This window comes from Lissotriton helveticus, chromosome 5_1 (assembly GCF_964261635.1).
Source record: "Lissotriton helveticus chromosome 5_1, aLisHel1.1, whole genome shotgun sequence".
In the NCBI taxonomy this organism is placed as follows: Eukaryota; Metazoa; Chordata; class Amphibia; order Caudata; family Salamandridae; genus Lissotriton; species Lissotriton helveticus.
This window is the reverse complement of record NC_136065.1, coordinates 1,273,584,561-1,273,610,044: the sequence shown is the minus strand read 5'-3', so window position 1 is coordinate 1,273,610,044 and position 25,484 is coordinate 1,273,584,561. Positions and strand designations below refer to the sequence as shown.

Here is a 25,484-nt window from a genome sequence, read left to right as displayed (position 1 = left end):
ATCTTCGATCAGTAAACGCTAAATTAGCAGTACTTCCAAGAGTCAAAAAATGAGGGTGTGGGGGGAAAGAGCATTGTGATGGAAGCATCCAACGCATGGAACATACTGCGTCTCTGCATTAAAACAGCACCCAGCCCTTGCCTTCAGGAAAGCTGTAAAGACCTGGTTGTTCAGGTCCTGGTAGCTTTTACTGTCCTGCGACACTCTGAGCTGGAACTGGGTAGTGCTTAGAAGCCTTCGGACAGTAATGCGCTCTACAAATTCCGCTAACGTAACATAACAAGGGGATGGCAGCATGGCATGTGACAGCTGGAGGAAATAACAGTGGAATATTGCCTCTGTGAGGGGGGAGAGCTTCTTCAAACTACAGGCACAGGACACATTTAGGCAAATAGAATCTAGTTGTATGTATAATTCTTTTCTTTACAGCAGAACAGGCATCCATCATAACAAGCGTACAACTGCAGGCTTCCGTCACACAGGCAGAGGGTCCTGGCTCTTTATGGCTCCACAACACACGTGCATGCGACAGGTACAGCACAGACTGTACAAACTTCCTTCAGACACTTCGAACAGGTGCAGCATGCACTCCCTTTCCAAGTCTCAAATGGGCGATGCTCGGTTACAAGGTTCCCTCGCACACAGAATGGTCACTGTAAGGGCAGCACTGTGGGCACTTCTCTTGCTTGAATTTGTGGACGTCCTGGCTCCCTGGTCATTCACTCATTGGCCTCTCAGTGAAGGGCTGTTGTACAGTAGTCATTTTATACTTCGGTTTCACATGAATTGCTGCCTTACCTCATCTTCTGAAGATTCAGAGACATGGAAACAGCTGCATGCCCGGGTCATTATCCGCTGCTAGCTGCGAAGCCTGCCGCCCTGGTGGGGAGAGAGAGGTACAGCATTAGAATTTGCTGCAGATCAAGGCGGGGGTGGTTTGGAAGAGATGTTTGTGGGCTCACGCGCTGGTAAAGCATGGGCTGTTACAGTTCAGAACTGCGGCTCATTAGCAGGCCACCGTGCTGTCTAGAGTTGGGATAAAGCGTATTAAAAGCCAGGTATGAGGTGCACTGGTGGGGCTGTGAGTGATCACTAGTCATGGAATTTGCAGTGGTGATGCAGCCGTGAACTGGATTTTCAATAAATAATTGAAGTCTGTTTCGTTAACATGTATGGGTCATAAATTATATACTTGAGCTGTATTAAACATTATGAAGCTTTTTAAGTTAGCATAACTAATGGTCTGGTTGCACTGTCAGCTAAAGAAACATGGCCCCAACCTTTTGCCTCACTCCCCCATATTTTCCTGATCTCTTTTTTGTTGGCCATAGGACTATGTGGACTTTACCCCTGTTAATCAGTTCTAAAGTGCATGTACTCACTCCTTAAAACATGGTACCATTGGTTTCTCCTCGTTTGGCATATTTACTGTACATATAATTCCCTAGTAAAGTTGTACTACATGTGCCCAGGGCCTGTAACTTAATTGCTACGAGTAGAACTGCAGCACTGATTGTGCCAGCCTCTTAAGTAGCCCTTTAAACATGTCTTAGGCCTGTCGTTGCAGCCTGTGTGCAGGTTTGAACTGCAATTTTGACCTGGTAAAATAAACCTTTTGCCAGGTCCAAACCTTCCTTTTTAATACATATAAGTCACCCCCAGGGTAGCCCTAAACAGCCCATAGGGCAGGGTGCGATGTACCTAACACATGGAAAATATACTTATATGTTTTATATGTCCTGATAGTGAAAAACTCTTCAATGTGTTTTTCACTATTGCAAGGCCTACCTCTCCCATATGATAACATTGGAGTAACCTTATTACACTTCATAAGGATAACTTCCAAATGGGAAGAGGTAAACAGTTCATGTTGGATGTCTCTGGAATTGTAATGAGAAATCCTATTTTATGGTAAAGACGGATTTTAAATTGCAACTTTGAAAATGCCACTTTTAAAGAGTTGACATTTTCCTGCCTTAGCCATTCAGTGCTTTCAGACTGTCCCTGGGACACAAGACTAAGTGTAGTTGGTGCTTTGTCTTTGTGTATTCCTTCCAAACAGCCACACACAATAGAGATCTTAGGTGTGCATGTTTGGGCCATCACTGGCAGGATGGGAGGGTGGAGCTGGGTACAGCCCCACTTGCACCTGAATAGGCTGTGGCCTGGCTTGACATAAAGGGCTGTATACCCTCTGTAGTTAGTCCCGAACCAGGACAGGGGAAGCAGGAGATCTGTGCACTTCAAAGGGAATCCTCTAGAAGCTTCTCCTACTTTAAAGAAGGCACCAGGTATAAATATTGAACGTCAGACTCCAACTTTTCAGTACACTTTTGGACCTGTGGAAGACTGCCAGGAAGAAGGCCTACAGTGCTGCTGAAAAGACTGCTGTTTTACTGGACTACTGGCCTGAAGGACTGCTGCCTTGCTGTGTTGACCTTCTGACCTGCTGCCCTCTTGCCTGGGTGAGAAGGACTAGACCTGCAACCTGGACCCCACACTACCAGAGTGACCACAAGGGTTAGTCCCTTGAAACCAGCACCTGGACTCTGCAACTGTGAGCCATACGCTGTGCATCTCCTCTGCTGCGTTGCCCAACCCTGAGTAAAACCAAAGCATCGCCTCTGCTGTTTAGACTTTCCTGGCACCAGGATTTGCATTCCCCTCACAGCTCGCAGCTTCATCTGAACTGCCGTTGTACGATGCATCCCTGATGCAGGCCCTTGCATCATAAGCCCATCATCAGCGGCCTCCTCGATAATGACTAAATACTCCGCATTGCAAGTCTTGCAGCTTCTTCGGAACCAGCCGGTACATGATGCATCCTCAACGCAGGATGTTGCAATGCAAGCCCCTTCATGTTCAGCGAACATGGTTGGGTCCCTGTACCCGACCCGCACCCCCTCACAGTCAGCCTGAATTTGTGACTTTGTCCTATTATGACCTGATACCCACAGTTGGTGATTTGTGCTTTGTGGAGCTACTTTCACTGAAACCTTTAAACGTGCATATCTCTGGTTCTACAGATTTTTTTTGCGAATTGGTCTTGTTTTTTCTAATAAAATGTACTCTTTTTTTCTAATTTAGTGTGGGATCTTCCTTGTATTGTGTTTTTACTGTATTACTGTTTGAAGTGCTGCATAAATACTTTACACACTGCCTCTCAGTTAAGCCTGACGGCTCTGTGTCAAGCTACTAGAGGGTTAAGTTAAGGATAGGCTAATTTGGGGTTTGTTTGTTAGATCACCCTGATAAGGATTGTGGTTCCTGCTTGAGTAGGGTTTCACCCCCTCGCCCAAGCAGTAACACCATTTTTTACAAGTCTATTGTATATAATAGAATTTCTACAGTTTGATTGGTTTCTGTCAATGTATTTTTATTAATACAACCTATGGTGCCACTTCACACCATGCTGAGGGCAGGATTCTCTACTACTGTAAGCCTTTAAAATGTGCTGTCTCTGAGTTTTTCCATTGCTGTCATCCCCAGCAGTCTCTATGTCAGTGTAATTTAATTTAATATTGTCAAAGGCTTGATCTTGGTTGTCATAGGGTGGTTTATATTGTGGAAATGGCCCCCCTTGGTTTTGTGACATTGGTTAATGTTGGGCAAACCATTACTTACTCTCAGTTGATGCAGGGTTACTGTGAATGGACAAAGACTTGATCTTTGTTGACATTCAATGGCACTTACTACCCAAGGATAGATCATGATTAACATATTGTAACAGTCATTGGGCAAAGAGTTGATCTTGGTTGATGGAGGTTGGCAATTACTGAGAACGGAATCCTCTTGATTGATGTAGGATACTCTATTTGGGTGTAGGGTTGAGCTCAGCAGCGCTTAGTGACTCGGATTGGGTGAAAGTTGATATAAGTTCGGTTGGTTGACTTTAACTGTACAAATGGTTGATCTATTGTAGAAGAAGTGCTCACCTGGTTTAAGTATGGTGGTTTGTCTATGGTGAAGATTTTGAGTTAGTTGTCGAGAAAGTCGAGCCAAGTGCCTAGTCCGGAAGCAGGGCCTGCCTTTAGCATGCGTGAGCTGTTCCCTCGCCCAGGGTGCCGGCCTGTAGAGCTCCCTGCAGCAGTCTCCCTGTCAGCTTAGGTCCAAAGAAAAGTGTGTTTACACATTTTTTACTGGAGGTTTGAGGAGCCTTCTTCTGCTTCATTTCATGGAGCTCCTTAATCTAGCTCCCCTCACTTTCTTCCTACTCCTGCCAAATTGTCAACACTTGGACATTTAAAGAGGGCGAGTGGGAGGTGGCCTCAAATTTAGTTTCACCCAGGGCGCTCTCTGAGTAAAGGCCAGCTCTGTCTTCAGGGCCTGATGGCTTGCATGCATGGTGTAGTTATCTGAGAAGGTGGGGTGAACTCTGGACATACTGAGTGGTGAAGAGGAAGAAGTTGGTGTATAAAGCTGCTCAGGGTGGAGGGTGAAACTTAAATCGAGAGAGGCTTGGTAAACTAGGACAGAGGTTGTGGTGTTTAGGGGATGACAACAGGATACATGTAATCATTAAGAGATGGGGACTCTGATGAGACAATGTCTTCCATATCTCTATGAAGGTGATGCTGCAGAGGCAGAGGCAGTGAAAAGTATCCTTGGATGAAAATTCCGTTATGCTACATGTGCGTGCAAGTGTGTGAGGTGTCTGTAGCCTGCATGCTGCATTTTTATATAGGATATGTTATATTTGTAGGAATGAGGTCCCAATGGGCGTCAGAACCTCTCCATCAAGAATTACAGACCTACTTTCCTATACAACAAATGAAAGTTTCCGAGTCACACATAATTGTTGGGACACACTTTACAAGAGCGTTAACAACGCTAGTTTCAACCCAGGTGTCGACCCAAAACCGTATTCCAAAAATGCTATCCTTGCACTACTTTAGGACACTGCATCACCGGTGCTGGGCTGGGCGAGCTGGGACTTCCAGACCAGGGAGCAGGGCCGGGTTTAGCACTGGTGGCACCCTGTGCGACAATCATGTTTGCCCCCAACCCAATGACTGTCTCCTCGTATTCTCTCACTACCACCAAGCAGCAAAAGTGAACCTCATCTCTCCAATCATAAGTTATTGCTTAACACAGCGACCCCCCACCCCCCAGGTCAGCGCCCCCTCCAAAGGTCAGTGCCCAGAGTGGTTGGACCAGTCGCACTGCCCTAAAGCCGGCCCTGCCAGGGAGATGGGTCATGCATGACGCACATCCTGGGCCTCGGCCAAGTAGAGGATTGGGAATCTTTACCTTTGGCAGTCTCTTTCCTTCTGCTCATGAAGGTGTGGACAAGTATCCCATGCCAGTGCATGATGCAAAAGGATGCCCCCCCCCCCCCTGCGGATTGTGATGAGGGGGCCCTAAATCTCCCATACCTCACAGTTTGTGAGCCACAAACATTCGTTGATTTTGTGCTGACTGGCGCTAAAGCCGGCCCTGCCCCGCGAGTCTCCTTGGCGCACCGACAGCTAAGCACAGAATCCAGCCGGAAAGGCGCAGGGTCCCGTGAGGCTCGGAAGCAGGGAGCGGGCTGCTCCACCTCAGAGGCCGCCCTCGGCTTTTTCCACAGGGTATCCGAGGACGGCCTCGCCGCTCCCTGCTTCCGTGTCTGTGGAAAGCGTTTTAGTGCGCTTGAGAGACCTGGGAGGTACCGGCCCGGCAGGTTTCCTTATTTAGACGGTTCTGGAGCAGGGCGGACACTCATTTCTCAATGACTCGATCATAAAGGTGACGCAGAAGATGCGCTGTACTTTGAGAGGCCAGAGGGTTCAAGCATTGCCTGACTTGGGCAGAACAGCACTGCCACAGATTGCATAGGCAGAACCATGGATGGGTTTCCACTTGTCAAATAAGAAAAGGCGGTGCGGGTGAAACTGCAGATGTTAGTCTGTCTGTGTGTGGTTCTAAGCCCCTGCAGGCCAGGCCTAGGTGCACCATCGTGCAGAGGTGTGTGGGTGTCACAGTACCTGGATAGGCTTGTATCAGAAAGTACCGACATGACAGGTATATTGTGGCATGGCACTGTGCGGTTATCAGTGATTGAAGGTGTACATGACAGAATTGATGGGCTCTTCTTACTCACGCACCTGCCTCTCGGCGCTGTCCTTCTGCACGTCCTCCTGTGTCCACTGCTCGGGCTGTGCGGGGGTGCTCCGGGGCCTCAGGCGCCCACCTAGAGGGTGCGAGTTTTGCCCCTCTGCCCGGGTCCTCAGCGTTGCCCTGTACCAATGAAAAGTCCCAAAATATTAAAGATTGTTCCAGCTAAACACTCACCCTGCAGAAAATACTACTACAAAGTGTGTCTGGTTCACCAGTGGCCTGTCCAGAGCCTCCCTCTGTGCTCTGGTGCTCCCCCACTCATCCTTTCTGGCACCACCTACTTGTCATTTCTGAAGCCCCCCTCTGTCCTCCCCAGGGCCCTGTCGGCCTGCCCTAGCACTTCCTGCACCAGCCTCCCGCATCAACCTCTCCCCGTCCTAAGCAGAATCATCCCACTGTCCTTTCAGGCGCCCTTACCTGTCCTGTGGTGCACACTTACCCGTCCTGTCAAGTACACTTACCTGTCCTGTCAAGCACACTTACCCGTCCTGTCAAGTACACTTACCTGTCCTGCCAAACACCCTCAACCATCGCCTGGTACCTTATTGAGTTCTGTATGGGTACTGCACCATACCTTCACCCTGAAACAGCCCACAGTGTCCTCTAAGACGCCCCGATGCGTCTCTCCTCATGCCAGCTGTTCTGGCTGGCATCAGTCACCTGTCCTGGTCAGTGCCACCCGGCCTTTTCAGCTTCCGTACCTCTCCTCCTCAGACACGCACACCTAGCTCCAGGTGCGCCCGTAGGTGCATTCACCTGCTGTCCCCGAGCCCCCTACCTGTTCGGTTTATCTCCATCTATCTGTCCTGTCAAGCGCCTCCTACCTTTATTCAGCGCTATCTGCAAGTTATATCCAGGGATTGAACAAACTTTTCAATGTCCTATTTAGACCGCACTCCCACCGGTTCCGCCTGGCACCCTTCACCCGTCTAGCTCCCGTTGTCTGTCCTGTATTTCAACAGGTCCCTTCCTGTCCTTCCTCACTGTCCTACAGAGCGTCTGCCCCTCAATATATCCGGTCTGGCACCCCTTCTGTACTCTTTATGGTGCCCTACTCGCGCAGTAGAGTAACATTGGCATCCCACCCACCACCCCCTTCGTTTTCTATCCATCGCCCCGATTCACCGCCTCCAGCGCCCCCTACCTGTGGTCCGCAGAAGCGGCCTGAAGCCTGGTGCTGGGCTCTTGAGTGGCTGTGAGGAGCGCAGCGCCGGGGATCCTTCTGAGCGCCTCGAGCTCTGCCCATGAAGGGCACTGAACGGGGAGGAGACAGAAACCGTGAATCCCGGGAACACCCCCCGCCGCTTCCCATCCGCGTGCGCCCGGCAGCCAACATTCCTGCTCTTCCTGCTGAGCTGTGGGGAGCGGCAGAGAGGGTGGGGCTGGGACAGCCAAGCGTGGAGACGGAATATTTCATTCAAAACTTTGGAAACACTTGCGTGACTTGTCAGAACAACACCGTTCATTTTTAGTTCCGGCTTGATAGCTCAGCTGTCCTATAGCTGTTGTTACCACATGGAATGCTTTAGCTATGCCCACAGTAGCAGGTACTTTTCACCTCATGCTTTTGGCTGTTTCGCATATCATTCCGCCCCTTTATAGAGTGGTTGCATAGCAATGCATGGGTATTCTACTTTACCTAAGTCCTCCGAATCATGAAAGTGTTCATTTCAAAAATGCATTGTAACTAAGCAGACATTAGCTAAGCCAGCGTGTTACGGGCCCTACTGCAAAGAAGGAAATGGGCCCCAGCTGTTGCTTGAATTATAAAGTACAGAAAAGAAATAATTGATGGACGGAATGATGGACAATGCATCCATTCACCCCCAGTCACAATGATCTGGGTTTAATCCATCATTCTTTTGCTCACCACACCACCCCAGTTTGGACCCACTCATATGCAAATCAGTGTGGACCCTGTTCCTTGTGGGAACAGTCCAACCCGAACTGCCAAATCAGGTCCTCCCTGGACCGGAAACAAGCATTCTGGGACCAGTTTCAGGGCATCACCCTTCATCAGCCAGGCTAGCTTGAATCCAGTGGTGTAGTGGGCACGGGACCCATGTCTGGGCATACCCTTCTCCCTTACGGTGAACTGGCACACAGGGCAAACTGGGGTGGTGTGGTGAGCAAAAGAATGAACTCCCTCCAAATCTGTTACTCAGGCAGCAGGAGCCTCAGCCAGGTGGGAGTGCACAAGCCTAAGTTCAGCAGTCGCCGCCAAGTCCGCTGGTGAACCTCCCGATGCAGTTGATGCAGCAGGGCCCCCTTAGACATGAACCTGTAACACAAGTTTGTCGCAGCTCAGGGGCCTCACCCTCACGGCGTCCGGCCAGCGCAACCTCATCCAGCCGGTGATGCAGAGAGGTGCCGCCCACCGTTGGTAATCCCCTCCGTGCATCCCGGTGTAGTGGTGGATTGTAGTATTCGATGCAGACCTCCCTACATTGGTGCACAGGAGCGCCTCTACCATTCACAGCTCCAAGGGGCACAAGGCGGTCTTCTCACACAGGTCAGCAACGTGTCTCCATGAGACTGGCCAGACTTCACCACCAGGAACGGGTAATCGCCGCACCTCAATGTCTACTGCCACGGGTCACCAACTCCACAGCTACTCTGCATCCCAATCCAGGCTCCAAATGCAGGTCCTGCGATGCATCCAGGCTCCAGACGCAGGTCCAGAAAGGCATCCAGGCTCCAGACGCAGGTCCAGCGAGGCATCCGGGCTCCAAACGCAGGTCCTTCGAGGCATCCAGGCTCCAGACGCAGGTCCTGCGAAGCATCCAGTCTCTCATCCAGGTCATCCTGGATGTTGGGTGGCTTGAGGGGGTTGTTGATGTGTGCTGCATTTGACGCTGAATGCTCCATTCTGCATTTCATTTCTTGTGTGTGCCTATTTTCCTATTGGAGGTCGACTGATAGGCAATGTTTTCCCTTAGAGGCAAAAAAACTCACGTTAGGCTGACTAACATGCGTTTTTTTGCCACTAATTGGGCTTTCATTGTTTTTTGCCCGTTTACGCCGGAATTCCTATCGCCATCACGGTAATGTTAGCGGCAGTTTTCACCGCAGATCCCTGAAGCTATCGCCATGTAGTGACGTCTTGTAAATACCTCACTAACAAGGCGATAGTTTTCGGCGGTACATGGCGGTAAGAATTCTGCTGCTAACAAGCTTTAGCTGTAGTTATCGCCATTCCTTGTACATATGCCCCGGAGAGTGATAAGATAAAACGTTATTGTGTGGTCACTTAAAACCATTACAATTGACAATAATATATACAATGTTAAAAATTTTCAAGTCAAAAAGCTTTCAAAGCATTTTTAGATTTGACAAAGTGCCATTACAAACAGTAGTCACATTATTCGTCTTAAAGAACAGGTTTAAATGTCTTTCAAACTTATAGCAATTGTCAAAACTGCTGTCCATACAACTGCTCCGGTGCCTTATAAAAACAAGCATTGGCATAACCAATAGGTCTCACTTTTGGGACCTTTTAAGTGTACATGGGACATTTAAGGAGTTTTGAGTGAGTGGCTCGTGCAGGTATGCCACTGTAAGGTAGAGATTCTGCAAGTGCTTTTACAGGAGCCCCTGTGACATTGCACCTCTTCAAAATGTACCTTGGGTCTGGTGTAATACTTCTAGCCCCTATCACCGTCTTCTCGCACCCAATGCATCCTCAAATGTCCCATGTACAGCCGGGGTTGACACTCCTATTACCCCTACCCTCCAGTGACACTTTACCCGTCACAGGTGGTGGTGGACGTGGTGGTGATGGTGGTGGATGTGGTGGTGGTGGACGTGGTGGTAAGTGTGGTGGTGGTGGTGCATGTGGTGGTGGATGTGGTGGACGTGGTGGTAAGTGTGGTGGTGGTGGTGGTGCATGTGGTGGTGGATGTGGTGGACGTGGTGGTGGATGTGGTGGTGGACATGGTGGTGTACGTGGTGGATGTGGTGGTGGTGGACGTGGTGGATGTGGTGGTGGTGGACATGGTGGTGGTGGATGTGTTGGAGGTGGTGGTGGACATTGTGGTGGTGGTGGACCTGGTGGTGGTGGACGTGGTGGTGGAGGTGGAGGATGTGGTGGTGGTGGATGTGGTGGTGGACGTGGTGGACATGGTGGTGGTGGTAGACGTGGTTGTGGTGGTGGTGGACGTGGTGGTGGTGGATCTGGTGGTGGATGTGATGGTGGTGGAGTGGTAGTGGTGGTGGTGGACGTGGTGCTGGATGTGATGGTGGTGGTGATGGACGTGGTGGTGGGCGTGGTGGTGGATGTGGTGGTGGTGATGGATGTGGTGGTGGTGGTGGACATGGTGGTGGATGTGGTGGTGGTGGACATGGTAGCGGTGGACATGGTGGTGGTGGACCTGGTGGATGTGGTGGTGGACGTGGTGGTGGTGGACATGGTGCTTGACGTGGAGGTTGTCGTGGTGGAGGTAGACGTGGTGGTGGACGTGGTGGTGGACGTGTAGGTGGACATGGTGGTGGTGGACGTGGTGGTGGTGGACATGGTGGTGGAGGTGGTGGATGTGGTGGTGGATGTGGTGGATATGTTGGACGTGGTGGTGGTGGAAGTGGTGGTGGACGTGATGGTGTATGTGGTGGTGGTGGACGTGGTGGACGTGGTGTGCATGTGGTGGTGGTGGTGGACATGGTGGACGTGGTGGTGGTGGACAAGGTGGTGGTGGACATGGTGCTGGTGGTGTGGTGTAGGTGGACATGGTGGTGGTTGTGGACGTGGTTGTGTACATGGTGGCGGTGGTGGACATGGTGGACATGGTGGTGGACATGGTGGTGGTGGTGGATGTGGTGGTGGTGGTGGACACAGTGGTGGACGTAGTGGTGGTGGTGGGGTTGGTGGACGTGGTGGTGGACATGGTGGTGGACGTGGTGGTAGATGTGGTGGCAGTGGACATGGTGGTGGACGTGGTAGTAGTGGATGTGATTGTGGTGGATGTGGTGGTGGTGGATGTCGTGGTGGTGGACAAGGTGGTGGACATGGTTGTGGTGGAGGACATGGTGGTGGTGGAAGTGGTGGTGGACATGGTGGTGGTGGTGGACGTGTTGGTGGTGGTGAACGTGGTGGTGGTTGTGGTGGTGATGGTGGATGTGGTGGTGGTGGACGTGGTGGTGGTGGTGGATGTGGTGGTGATGGTGGTGGACATGGTGGTGGTGGTGGACATGGTGTTATTGGACGTGATGGACTTGGTGGTGGTGGATGTGGTGGTGGTGGACATGTGGTGGACGTGGTGGTGGTGGTGGACGTGGTGGTGGATGTGGTGGTGGACAACTATTGGGTAGGAGGGTGCTGGCAGAATGCGGAAGGAAAGGAGGATCTCTAAGGTGGCACATGGGAGAGCAGAAAGAGGCTGAATATTAGAAACAACAAGCAGTCTCACCATGGTAACAGGGACCAGACACACACAGCGTTGACTTTTGCTTAAACGTGTGCATGTTTTGCATTGGGTTGTTTTGCAACTCGTGCACGTTTGGCGTTTCCCTTGCTGGAGCGAGCAGCGGCGCCATCTGTTTTGAAAGCGTGATCAAGATAATTAAAAACAGATCGCGCCGCCCAAACGTGCACGAGTTGCAATACAAACAAATGGAAAACATGCAAACGTTTAGGCAAAAGTACTGAGCGATAGCTAAAGGTGCCCCTAAGCAGCACTTGTGCGCTTCGTAGGCGAGACCTAACAAAGTGAGTATGCAATAAAAAGAGGGGCATCAACCACTGTTCCCAATGAGGGGAGCACACACACAGGGCATCCCGAGAGACAGTTCACGCCGCCACTTTAAAAAGCGAACGGCGCGAAAAACATGCACTCCCTGGATGTGGTTTGGCCCGCGTGTGTCAGGAGTGCAGGTAAGGCTGGCTTGGGTCTTGCTTGCTGTTTTTTGGGCACGGTGCTAGGCAGATTGTGGGCTTTTGTTTAAGTATTCATGTTAATCACAGCCCATTCACGAGCTGTGATTAACATGAATACTTAAACAAAAGCCCACAATCTTCCCCGCACCGCGCTTTACTAACAAAAGAGTACAGCAAGTTTAAAAACACAATGTGTACTTTCTTAAACTTGCTGTATACTTGTTAGTAAAGCGCGGCTGCGAGAGAGATGGTGTGCTTTTGTTTAAATATTCATGTTAATCACAGCTCGTGAAGGTGCTGTGATTAACATGAATACTTAAACCCACAATCTTCCCAGCACTAGAGAGATAGCCGGGGGGGGCTGCCAGGTTCCCTAATTGAAACTGGTGAAAGAAGCAATCACTGTGCCATGGACGGCTGGAGTGACCTTGATCGTGTGTCTTGGTCTGCCCGTGAATAACTGATTGGGCCTGGATCGGAGGGCAATACAATACCATTGCAGGAATGGGGTAGTGGCGGAGCAAGGCTCCTACTGGTCCTGGTTCGGGCCCAGAAGGGAGGTGGTTTACTTGGACCCATTGGTGCAACTGTTCATTAGAAAGCAGGATAATTGCTGTAATTGTATGAGCTGATAATTACACGTAAAAGAAGCACACAGTGTTGAAACATCTCAGCTCAATATCAGTACAGGCTTTTAATACCGCAAATGCTGGCATCATGCTGTTAACTGTGAAGCAGTACGTTTAAGCGCCCCTGGAGGAAATTGAGACTGGCCGACTTCCATCAGCTTCTGTCACTACATCCACCGGACCCTCCTAAAGATGCCTCTTTGGGATATGACCATTTCTGCGAGTGGTTGACCCAAGCCCTGGACACCTTAATCCCAGCGGGATGGAGTAAAGTCCGGTCTGGCCCCTCTAGCCCGTGGTATGATGATTCCCTCAGGCTTCTTAAGACTGCATGTAAACGGGCTGAAAGAGCCTGGCGTAAGGCATACGATCCCGACCTCAAGCAGATTTATCTGGCTAGTATTAAGTTCTACCATCGAGCCATTTGCAAAACCCGAGCTACATTTTACTCCTTGGAGTTTAAGAACAGCCCTAACCCTATAAAACTTATCTTTAAGGTTTGTAAAGATCTTACTAGCAAGAAAACTGCGGTAATGGAAAAACGCTCCCTGACTCATTGTGAAGAGCTAGCGGCCTTCTTTGTGGAGAAAGTCGAGGCGATCTACCGAACATTCCCCCCTCAAACTGTGCCTGCTAATAACCTAGGATGCACTCCTGTGACCTCTAGGTCTCTTTCGTCATTACCTAAGCCATCTCAGGAAGTTTAAATCTCTTGTTACGAAAGTCAAATCGGGCTCGCCTGCGGATCCACTAAGACCTATACAATTTAAAGAATCCGCTGAGGTTTGCTTTCCCCCTTTGTATGATCTTATTAGGTTATCTTTTGAGTCTGGGACTGTTCCCAGTAAATGGAAGCAGGCTACGGTCATTCCAATTTTAAAGAAGCCCACCCTGGACCCATCAAAACCTGAACACTACCGACCCATCTCTCTCCTCCCATGGGTATCCAAACTTGCGGAGGCCCACGCCAACAAAATCTTGTCTTGCCATCTTCAAAATTCAGGCATCCTAGATCCATCTCAGAATGGTTTCCGCACAGGCCACAGCACGGAGACTGCCCTGTTGGCGATGGTGGAGCACTTGCGGAGGATGTTGGACTCAGGACAGACGGCGGCACTGATCCTTTTGGATCTTAGTGCCGCTTTCGACACTGTCTCCCACTCCATCCTTCTTCAACGTCTGAGAGAGGCCGGTGTGGAGAATACAGCATTTGAATGGTTTCGCTCATTTCTATCAGGGCGTACCTTCAAAGTATCCACCCCTCCATTTGAATCTGCCCCCCGTAATATTTCCCAAGGGGTCCCGCAAGGTTCGGCACTCAGCCCGACCCTTTTTAACCTGTATGTGCAGCCGCTAGCTGCTGTCGCCATGAGATGGAGTCTAACTATGGTGTCGTACGCTGACGACACCCAGCTAGCGGTTGCACTAAATGGGGACTCTGCGGTCGATGCCCCTAAATTCCAGACTGCCCTAAAGGAGGTGGCAAGTTGGATGACGGACAACTGTCTCCAACTTAATGCAGCGAAGACAGAGGTCTTAGTTCTGGGCAAACAGGTTCATCTCTGGGGAGACCGTTAGTGGCCACCGGAGCTAGGCCAAGCCCCCATTCCTGTGACAGAGGCAAAGAACCTTGGGGTCTGGCTTGATTCCAACTTGTCTTTTATCCCTCATACTAAAAGAGTTGATGGTACCTGTTTTGGTGTTCTTCAGAGCCTTAGACCCATTTTTAAATTTTTTTATGCCCCTACCAGGCAACTCATCGTCCAAGCTACGGTGCTCTCTAGATTGGATTACGCCAGTTCGCTTCTTTTGGGCGTTAACCAAGCTGAACTTACACGCCTCCAGCGTGTGCAAAACGCGGCTGCCAGAATGCTGGTAGGCCTGCCTAAATTCTGTTCTGCCAGGCGTACCATCTATGACATACATTGGCTGCCCGTTGGGCAGAGGATCAAGTTTAAAGCATTGTGCCTGGTATTTAAGATCTTAAAGGCTTCATCTCCTCCCATTCTTGCACAGGCGATTTCCTACTACATTCCTTCTAGAGTTTTACGCTCGACGGGTCAATTTCTGGCCTGTGTTCCTCGCTTCAGGAAAGCCAGAGTTGGTGGCCGCCCCTTTGGTGTCCTGGCAGCGAGTCTCTGGAACACTTTACCCGTTGATATCCGTGCCATACCGGATCTACTGCCTTTCAGAAGAGCTGTCAAAACTTTTTTGTTCCCACTAGTCTAATCTGTTCCTTTAGCTCTGTCTGGTATCTCCATTTGGTTGTGTTACTCTGTCCAACATAGCGCCGGGACGCCACTTTGCTGTGGCAGCTGTGCGCTTTACAAATTATTATAACATAACATAAAATTAGACTTGGATAAAGGCTCTAAGAATTCTGTCCTGCCACAGTGAACCAGACACCACCGCCTCTGACAAGACAGACGAAGAATTGTGCTGCTCATTACCCCTAGGTCCCTCCGTCCTCGACACCTTCATACTTACAAGTGGAGATGATCATCTCCCGACAGAAAAAAACAAGAGGAATGCTGGGATACTAATACTCCCCCTCCCCCGGGAGTACATAAGCAGTACTTACCCAACAGCCCTCCTGTTCTTTTCTTCTGTCTGTCGACAGGCTGGTTGGTGTGCTGGTGCTGCTCCTGCTGGGCTTGAGTGGCGGTTCTTCTCTTCTCCCCCCGCCCAGCTGCCTGGCTGTGTGGGCGCGGGGTTCCCTGGACTGCCTCCTGGCCTGCCTGGCTTGCTGAGGGGTCAGTCTCTGCTTGGTGCCGGTGTTGGAAGGATGACGATGTTCCCGGCTTTGCTGTGTGCTGGTTGTTGCACTTCCCGGGCCTTTATGGCTGGTGCTGGAGTTCCCGGTTGCTTCTGGGTCGCGGGCTCGGATTCCCGAGCCTGACCGGGGAGCCGTGCCTCGCTGGATGGGCTCCTGCTGGTTTCTGGACTGACGGTGGTGTGGGGGCCTTGTTCCTGGGATTGCCCCCCGCTCAGGGTAAGTTCTGTTTTCGGGGTTCCTTTATTTCCTGCCTTGCGCACTTGGAACATTTGGACTCCTGGTGTACTTTGATGTGCTGTTGACATGCTTCATCGATTTATGTGACTCTGGTATCCGGCCTGGAAGTGTTCCCTGCATGGTGGTTGTGACGCATGCTGAGGACACTTTGACCCCTGCTGGGTTCTGGAAGGCCGGTGGGGTGGGGGCCTTGTTCCTGGGGTTGGCCCCCGCTCTGGGTAGGTCCCGCTTGCGGGGTTTTTCTTTCTCACCGCTTGCTTTCCTTGGGCCCTTCAGCAGTGTTCGTGTTTAGGGGTTGACGCTGTTTTTTGCCTTTTCCCCTGTGCTTGGTGTGACGTTGGTAGGTTGCCTTGCTCTGTGCTGTGTGGCTGTTGCTGGGCGAGTGCTTCCTCCGTTCTGTGTCCGGTGTTCCCCGGCTGGCTCTGTGCCTCTACGGCCCCGCCCTGCTACATGTCCCGGGCTGCCTCGGTGCCGGGGCCGGCGCTGTCCTTCTGCGGCTGCTGCTGCGGGTTCCGGCAGCTCCCCTGCCTCTGCGGCCCCTCCCTGCTGCATTTCCCGGGCTGCCTCGATGCCGGGCCGGTGCTGTCCTTCTGCGGCTGCTGCTGCGGGTTCCGGGGGCTCCCCTGCCTTGGCTGGGTGCCCTCTGTTCTGTCCTAATGCAGTGCTTGCCCTGGGCCATGCGGAGGTGGTGAGTGCGTGCCTCCCCTGGGTCAGCTGGTTGGTTTTTCATGTACCATTTTGCTTGCTGTGGGGGGTTGATCTTGGAGTACGGACTGCCCTTGCTAGAGTGTCTTTACTTCTTTCTAAATGTGTGTGTCCGACCCTCCATATGCCTATTGTCCTATGCTCATGTTGTGACGTCTTCCTTATTGGTTCGTTGGTGTGATTGCCATTGTGTTGGGTGTCGTTTTACCTCTGTTTTCTGCTCCGCTTTGCCCTTCATGGTGTTCGTTTTCTTTGCTTCCGGGCGGGCCCCCTGCTCCTTCCTGGGCATGGTTGTGCTGTTGGTGGATGCTTCTGGGTTGGTTCTGCTGGACGCTCGCCCACTTGCATGTGGCTGGAGCCCTCGCTGTCACTTATCGTCCCTTTGGCCCTGGCCTTTCCGCGCTCGGCGAGTTGGGTTTCATGGGGTTGGTGACCCTGGGATGCCGTTCTTTTTGGCGGGCTGCTGGGGGGTTTTGTGGCTGTTGGTCTCGGGCACTGGAGTGCCGTGTTCCTTTCCCTGTCCCTCGCCTGTCTGTAGGTGTTCTGGGTTGTCTTTGGCTGCTCGTACACCTGCGCCCTTCTCTGGGTCTGTGTTGATTTTTCCATGTGTCAGTGTGGGCCTTGTTGTGCTGTTGGTCCCCGCTCTGGCTGTTTCGCCCCCATGTTCTTCTTCGTGGGCTTGTCCTGGTTGTGGGGCTGGCTGTCCTTCTGGCTTTGACGTGTTCCGGCGTCTTGGTCGCCTGGGGTGCCGGGGTTTGTGCGGGGACCTCCTCCTTGGGGTGCATGCGTTCGGCGCTATGCTTCGTCCCCTCTTCTTTTTTGGATGGTCTTCCTGCTGCCTCCGGTGCCCGCGCTGCTTGCTTCCTGTGGGTGCTCAGTGGCGGGTGCTTCTGTGTACTCTGTTGCCCCCCCTCCAAGCGGTGCATGGGTGTCTGGTGGGTGCTGGTTGGTCTTGCCCTCTGCTGCTCGTCTGTTTGGGGGTGGCTTCTTCGGCGTCCTTCTCTGTGGGTGGCCTTGTCTCCACAGCGGGGTGGCTGTGGTGGCCTTGCTCCGGTGGTGTGCCCTGGTTCTTCGCCTCCACTTCCTGGCTTCTTTCAGGTTGGTCGGCGTTTGGACTGCGCCTGGTTCCTGTCCTTGGATGCTTGCCGGTGTCGTGCCAGGGGCTCTCTGGGGTGCTTTGTCCCCTCTGCCTGCACTTGGGTGGCTTGTGCTGCCTTGAGTTCGGCTGTTCTGTTCTGTTCCGCCCTGCCTGCGCCTGTTCTCGTCTGTTCCCTGCGGTTTGCTGGGTCTGGCTTGGTTGGTGGCTGCTTGGGCGCCCGTCTGGGTCTTCCTGGTGCTGTGGGCTTCCCTTTGCTCCGGCCTGGGGCTTCTGGTGTTTGTCCCGGGGCCTTCTGTGTGCCTGGCCTGGTTGCCTGTGCTATGGCCCTCCCCGTGCTTTCCTTTGGTTTGCTGCTGGGGTTTCCTGGCCGCCCCTCCTGTTTCTGTCGTTGGTGCCTGCCTGGGTTGTTCCTGACTGCTGCCGTGCCCTGTCGTGCCTCCTGTTCTCCGGTGTGGTATGCTGTCCCCGTACTCCGCTGTCTGCTCGGTGGGTTTGCCTAGTCGGGCCGGGTTGGTGCCTGCCTGGCCTCCTGGGGCTGCTGGGTGCTGTTGGCTTCTTGGTCCTTCTGCTCGTGGGGGTGTTTGCTCCCTGGGTTGTTCTGGTCTCGTCTGGTTCCCTTGGTGGATGCCTGGCTGAGGTTTTGGCTGGGGCGTGCTGCTCCTGCTTGTTGGGCTCCTTTTTTGGCTCTGCTTCCTTGCTGGTATCCCTTTGGGTCCTGGCAGGGTGTTCTGCGTTGGGGCCGTTTCCTGGTGGTTCCTTCTGGGCCTTCTCCTGCAGTTGGTTCTCTTCCCGGGCTTGTTTTCCCGGTGTTGTGGGACTGTGTGGTGTTCTGTGGCTAAGGTTCTGCCGGCTTCTTGCTGGTTGTGTGTGGCTTCGGGCTGTGCCTTCTGGGTTTTTGGGCTGTGCTGACCCTTTTTGGTCTGCTCTGGGGGTTTGTTGCCGGCCTTTTCCGGGTTCTTTCCTGGTTCTGTGGTCCTGGCTCGCTCCTTCCTCCCTTGCTTTCCCGAGCTTTGTTCCCAGTGTGGGTCTGTTTGGATGCCTCTCCCTCTCTGGTTGGGGTGCTGTTCTGTGGTGCTCGTGCCTCTGCGGGTCCCTCCCTCCTGGCTGCGGGTTGTCTGTGGTTTCCTGCTGCTTGGTCCTCTGCTCGCCTTCGGGGTTTGCTTGGGCCTGCTATTTCTCCTGCGTGGTCGGGTTGCTTGGCTCTGGTCCTGGCTTCCCGGTTCTGTTGGGGTTTGTTGGCCTCTTTTTTGCGGTTTGCTTGGCTCCTCTCCGGCGTTGCTGGGTTGGGGCCTTGTGGTTATGGTCTGGGTGCTGTGCTCCCTGGGCTTTCTTTTTCCCGCTGCTCCTGCCCTTGCTGCTTGCCTGGCCTGGGTGTGGGGTTCCTGGGCGGTCCTGTGTCTTTTGGGCGCCTTCTTTGTGCTGCCCTCTGTGCCTCGTTGGGCGGCTGCTGGGGTTTCCCAGTTGCTCTGTGCTCCCCTCCTGCCTTGTGTTCCATCCCTTTGGGGTTGGGGTTTTCTGGGCTTGTGGTCGATTTCTCTGTTCCCGACCTGGTTGAGTTTTCTTTGTTGCTGGTTTCCGGTCTTGTTGGCCTCTCCTTGTTTGGTGGGCTTTCGGCTGGGTTCTGGGGTTCTTCCCCGTCCCTGTCTTTTGGGTCGGGTTCTCGATCCTGTTCAGCTCCTGGGTGCTTGTTGATTCCTGGGCCTCCTCGGCGGGGTTTCCTCCTCGGGTCTCATGGGCTCGAGTCCTTTCTTTTTGGGAGTTTGGCCGTGTTTCTGGCCTGTGCTTCTCCTTCCTTTTTGGGCTGGGTGCTTGTGCCTGCGTTCTGTTGGCCGTTTCTTCTTTGGCTTTCTTCCGGGTTGTCTCGTCTTCCTGGTGGGTCTGCTTGGCCCTGTGTGCCTGCCTGCTGGTTCTGGCCTGGGCGGTCTTCTCCGGTGGGTTGTTTTGGCTGGTCTTGGTGTCCTGGTCCTGGTCCGGCTTCCAGTTTCCGGTGTCTTGGGTTGGCGGCCTCCTTTCTTTGGAGCCCTGGCCTTTTTTCTTTATCTCCGGTCCTTGTCCCTGCTGTCCTGTTCTGGGTTGCGGGCCGGCTGTTTCCTGCGGTCTTCCTTTCCTCCTTCTCGGTGCTCCCTTGGGTGGCTGCTTATGTTGTGGTTTCCTGGGTGTGCTTGTGCGTGCGGAAGGCCGGGTTTTCTGCTTTCGTATTCTCCACTTGTAAGTATGAAGGTGTCGAGGACGGAGGGACCTGGGGGTAATGTCCTATTACTTACCGGTAATCTTCATTACTCCGGGTCCCGTAGTCCTCGACACCTTCATAGGTCCCTTCCTCCCTCCCGGGCGGCCGGCCTTCCTGTCTGGGCTTGTTAGTACAGGAGGGCAGCTGGGTAAGTACTGCTTATGTACTCCCGAGGGAGGGGCAGTATTAGTATCCCAGCATTCCTCTTGTTTTGTTCAGTCGGGAGATGATCATCTCCACTTGTAAGTATGAAGGTGTCGAGGACTACGGGACCCGGATTAATGAAGATTACCGGTAAGTAATAGGACATTACTGTGCATATACACAGGTGAATATTCCTCTGATCAGTATAGGCAGACATGGCTAAGGATAAAGCAATGAAGGCCACATAGGGGAACTCGATAACTCAATACACAATCCAAAAAGCACTACCCTAAGAAGGACTCCTTCTGCTGGAAGTCCCTGAAAGTGGGTCTGGCCAAACAGCTTAAGAAATCTACAATATTATACTAATGACAATTCTTATCTCGAGGGGATAGCAGAGAATTAAAAAGACAGTGACAGTAGGGGCCAACTTATTGCATATGGATTTGAAGATAATAGCGGAAAGGGTCCAAACAACAAGGAAGATGTCAAAACACTGAAATTGTATGAGATCTACTTGAAACAAAACCTTTTAAGAAAGCCGAAGGGTGATATCTAATTTATAATTACTTATTCCTGTGATTTCTCTATGGAAGTTAGGAAACATCAAATTCACAGTTGCTGGAGAAGTGGATCCTTCAGGTGCTCAAAGTGCATGGACTATCGATCACGTTCAAAACAAAAAGAGAGCATAGAGCTGTGGGCATTTGCTTTCAAAAGTGGGAGATAGTGTCTGATTCCTGCTGAAGATATAAACTTGGGCCTTGCTTGGTACACATTTATGCCCCAAATTCTTACGACAAATTGTTTTTTTGTGAAATAATGCAGGAAGCATCCCCCTATCTGGATGCTAGTTTCATATGGGCAGCATACCGAAATTGTGTTACAGGAACATAGACAAATACCACCCCAAAATAGGGATGAAGCAAAGAATGGGGAATGCATTAGTTAAGATAATGAGGGAGGCTGACCTGATGGATATGTGGAGAAATCCGCACCCGACTGACACAATTTAGTCATACTACTCCCACACTCATCACACATTTAATAGAACAGAAGACCAACAATTGGTGACTTGGGTACGAAAGAACACCCCACATTACCACTATCCCCTCTGAGTACAAAGCGCTAAGGGCCCGATGTAGGTAAATATGAAATACCGATTCCTAAATACCGAATTTTACAGATTCCGTATTTAGGAATCGGTATTTCATATGTAGTTAAAAATTAGGTAAAAAATACTGAATCGGTAAAATTCATTATTACCGAATCGGTAATACCAATTCGGTAATAAGGAATCACCTTCCCATTCATTTCTATGGGCCTGGAGCCCCATAGGAATGAATGGAAAGCCATTCACTATTACCGATTCAGTAAATACCGAATCGGTAATAGGGGGAGCATATTCAAGGGTGGCAGGGTGTCACATTGACACCCTGTTGCACCCATGATTCGTGCATGTGTGCACATGTGGCACACATACATGCCCTAAGGGCATGTATGTCTGCCACATGGCACTGAGAAAAAAGCAAAAAATTGCTTTATTTAAGGTATTCGGTATTTACCACCAACTTGTAGTTGGTGGTAAATAACGAATCCTGATAGCAAAAATGCACTCACTTGAGTGCCACCTACATAGCTTTTAAGGATTCGGTAATTTACCGATTCCTTAATATAAGGAATCGGTAAATTACCGAATCCTTAAAACCTGCCTCCTACATGTGGAGTAGTGTGGCTCACTGGTTAGAGGCGGCAGACCCGAGAGCAGAAGTCGGCCCGGGACCAGGGTTCGATTCCCGATGCGGCAGGGTCATGGACCTTGGTCAGTGGACTCGATAATTCTCGCTTCGGTGCTTACTCTAATCAGGGATCACACTCGGCAACTCTGGGCATTAGCTTGCCTAATCTCCACAACGGCCCCACCAATTCTGGGGATGCCTGGCTCCACCTTGGGGACTCCCAGCAGGGACCATCCCACAGGGAAAGCCAGGACGGGTTCCCCAGAGTTATACAGCGCCGGGACGCCCCGTTGCTGGGGCAGCTGTGCGCTTTACAAGTATACTACATTTACATTTACATTTACATTTACATTTACATTTAATCGCTGCTCTCCCTACTCCAAAGCTACTTAAAACGTTTGCCTCCTCGTTTCTCTTAACTATCTTACTCCGACTTCTTATTTAGCTCAGATTCTTTTGTTCACTGTTTTCCTTCCAGCTTAGATTTTGTTAACTTTGTGTAATCTTCAAGGGTTTTCACTCTCTTGCCCCAGCTAACTTACTTGATGTCTCGGTGTACTCAAATTCTTTCTCTTAGTTTTGGTTCCACATCTATTTAGTTTTATTCTTGTTTTTCCCCACGCTTTCACTTCTTCACATTGCCGCCTCCTAATCTGTTAAATAATCTTCCACTTTCTATTCTCTCTGCTCCTATCTTTTTTGGTCCTATGGCAGTTTCCAGTCCTTTTAGCTACCGCCTGGCCCTCCAACATTGTAGCTCTGAGCATCTCCAGGACCTGCAGGCTAGCCAGCGTACCCACTCTCTACTGGGCCTCTGCAGGAGGGGATGCAATGGTAAGGGTGTGTTGACCCATAGTAAAGGGCAGACCTCGGTGATCTTTTTATGCACATACAGCAGTGGCGCACAAACCCTCTGATGATAGTCAATTGACGATGTGCGGGGGGCCAGTTAGTTTTCAGCATAGCCGACTGGGTCAAAGAAAGTCTTCAAAGTGCAGCATTTTTGTAGATGGCTCACAAGTGCTCCCCAATAGGCCTTCAGTTCTGGCAATCATCTAGCTCCCTGCTGTATTTATTAAAGTAAGTAATCAAAACTCTTCCGTGTGTGTCTGGTTACCTACCTTCATTCTCTCATCCTCCACTTCCTTCATTTGTTTTAAGAAAAAAGTTGCTTAAATTTGAGATGGGGAATGAAACTCTGTGGTTTGCGACCACTAAACCTTTCCAGGAGGGCCTTCTCAATTCCATCAGAGTATTGAAATTGTGTGTTCTTTTCAGATTTATTTTGTAGAGGCAGTGACGTATTTTTAGAGCTCAGAGACACATTCACAGTATTTCAGTGTACTCTGGGTAAACAATATATATTATGTGATCTACTCCTTAATTCCTTTTACCATCTTCTTAAAAAATAGTGTGCATTGCTTTTATTATGGAGCTAAGCCTCATCAGATTCCAGGTCTTGGCCTACTCGTCGGTCACAGGAATTGTAATTATTATGTCTGTAAGTAGACAAGACCTTTACATTTTAGGAAAACTATATATAAAATAATACTTGCTATAAGCCACTTTCAGCCAGTCTTCTTCAACCATTGGTCTCTTGTTGCATCATTCACATGTTTCTCCCGCCCACCGTAGCATACAACATGAGCCAATGGATCAGCCCTATGTAGCCATTGGATAACTTTAGTGTGAGTGATGGCATGCTACTCTTTCACAAGAGCACATTCACACCCAAAGTAGTAACCTTCAGTACCAGGTACTAGTATAGCAATGTGTGCTTTTTGGTACAAAAACATTTCTCTGCTCTTAGCTAATATATATATATATACTAGCAGCCCGTCCCGACGTTGTCCGGGTATGAAATAGAATGTGTGTAATGTGTGTATTTGGCAAGGGCAATTTATGTTAAAATCTCGCGGTAGACAAAATTTTTTGTTTCATTAGAATCGGGACGGAGAAGGCCTAGCTGCAGCCCTGGTTGATGTTAGCAGGCACGTGCAATTGGTGTAGTGATCCACCGCCTGAGCCCGGCTACAGCCCTGGTTGATGTTAGCAGGCGCGTGTTATGTCGTTGAATGAGCGAGTTATCAGCCGCAGGTAAATCCGTTTAATGAGAGAGTTGATGACAGCGAGTAGGAGAGGCTGCAGTAATTGTCCCCGCAGACATGCTCATTTGCGTGTTCCCCGCTTGAGGCCCAGATGCATGCCTGTTTGATGTTAGCAGACGCGTGTTTAACCCGCTTGAGGCCCAGCGGCAGCCCCGGTTGATGTTATCAGGCGCGTGTAATTAGTGTACTGATCCGCCGCCTGAGCCCGGCTAGAGCCCTGGTTGATGGTAGCAGGCGCGTGTAATTTCGTTGAATGAGAGAGTTCAGTAACAGCACGCAGGAGAGGCTGCAGTAACGTTACCTACCACGCCTCCAGCTGAACGCGTTTGTCACGCCCCCAGCACACGGCCACAGCAGACGATCTTCTGATTAATGTACGACCCACATGGCATGAAGGGCGGAACGTAGCACACGTCCCCAGCGTTTCTCACGCCCCCAGCGTGCCCCTTGATGCGGCGCAATTGCGTTCACATGGCATGAAGGCCGGACACACGCCCCCATCGTTTCTCACGACCCCAGCGTGTCACGCCCCCAGCGTGCCCCTTGATGCTGCACAGCAACGTAATTGGCACTTGTATGTATGACTCACATGGCATGAAGGGCGGACACACGCCCCCAGCGTTTGTCACACCCCGTCACAAGCCCACAGCCCACGATATGATGGCCGTCCCACACGCCCCCATCCCACGCCCACAGCACAACGCAGACACGCCCACAAGAGACTACTTTGCTGGCACGGTTCTTTTACCTTTTAAATGTATATGGTGGCCGTCTGCATAGCCTATGTCCTTCTGCTGCAACTGCCCTTTCCAACTGTGCATTGGGTGTTGTGATTGGTGCTGTGGTTACTGAGATTACCCACCTCAAAGGTTTGGGCTCTCTCTTTATAATATTAGTATGGACTACATATGTTTTAATTTACTATATGTGAGTATTGATGTATATAAGTGATTATACGTGAGAGTGTGAGAGATTAGAAGAGTTCCTGTATAAATAAGTATGTGTTTCTATAACTGATTGTTTAAGAGAGTAAGTATGTGAATGTTTCTGTAAAAGTGAGTGTAGTGGTGTGTGTATAGCTGTATATGCAAGTAAATGGATGTTTGATAGTTTATTTGCATGTGTGAGTATGTGTGTGAGTAACTGTATGGATGAGTATCGGTGTGTAACAGGATGTATAGGTGTATAAGTACATATGATGAGTGAGTACATGTATGAGTGACTATATAGAACTGTTGGTGAATGAGTGGATGTGTATGTAGATTTTGGAATTACTGAATAGGTTGTTCTAACTGGTATTGGTATCTCCATTTTTTTGAAAATTGTAGTTTCTATTTTTGAAGGTGTGTATCAAAGGTTATGTTACTCTGAGAGGAGGTCTGCCACTCTTTCACAAGGATGATGTCATCAGTGATGTAATTTGAGATGTCATCAGTGATGTCATGAGTGATGTCACTGACCATGTCATGAGTGATGTAATATGTGACGTCATCAGCAGTGCATTGTGGGCGCGCAAGTTATAGTTAGCTGAACTAACTATAACGGGGGAATTTCAATGGTTTTGAATGAGTGAAATATCCAGCTAACTATAACATGTGTGAAACCTATGGTTTTTTCAGTGAATTTCTAAGGTTTTTTAAATGCTAATTCCTAACTATAACGTGGCTGAAATCTATGGTTTTTTCAGTGAATTTCAAAGGTTTTGTAAATGATAATTTTTAAATGTATTAATTGGTTTTTTATACTAATTTACTACATTGTTTTAAAGTATTTATTTTTAGATATTTTATTTTTTTGAATTACTTTACATATTTTTAATATAAATTGAAAAAAAATGTTTTTAAAAATA

The 25,484-nt window shown here is 50.3% G+C and overlaps 1 protein-coding gene across 2 annotated transcripts in view; it reads right to left on the bottom strand.

Moving 5' to 3' along the window:
* LOC144755296 (uncharacterized) overlaps window positions 1–7,359 on the bottom strand; it is a 42,220-nt gene extending 34,861 nt beyond the window's left edge. Inside the window, exons 1-3 of one of the 2 annotated variants that reach the window (XM_078644084.1) lie at window positions 7,244–7,359; window positions 6,087–6,219; window positions 799–879 (exon numbers count right to left, since the gene is read on the bottom strand). In XM_078644084.1, coding sequence (XP_078500210.1) covers window positions 799–849 — 51 coding nt within the window. In that variant the 5' untranslated portion in view covers window positions 850–879; window positions 6,087–6,219; window positions 7,244–7,359. Of the gene's footprint in view, window positions 1–798; window positions 880–5,375; window positions 5,679–6,086; window positions 6,220–7,243 lie in introns of those variants that run through there. The other variant, XM_078644085.1, reaches the window with a different exon arrangement.
* Window positions 7,360–25,484: the final 18,125 nt, after the last annotated feature.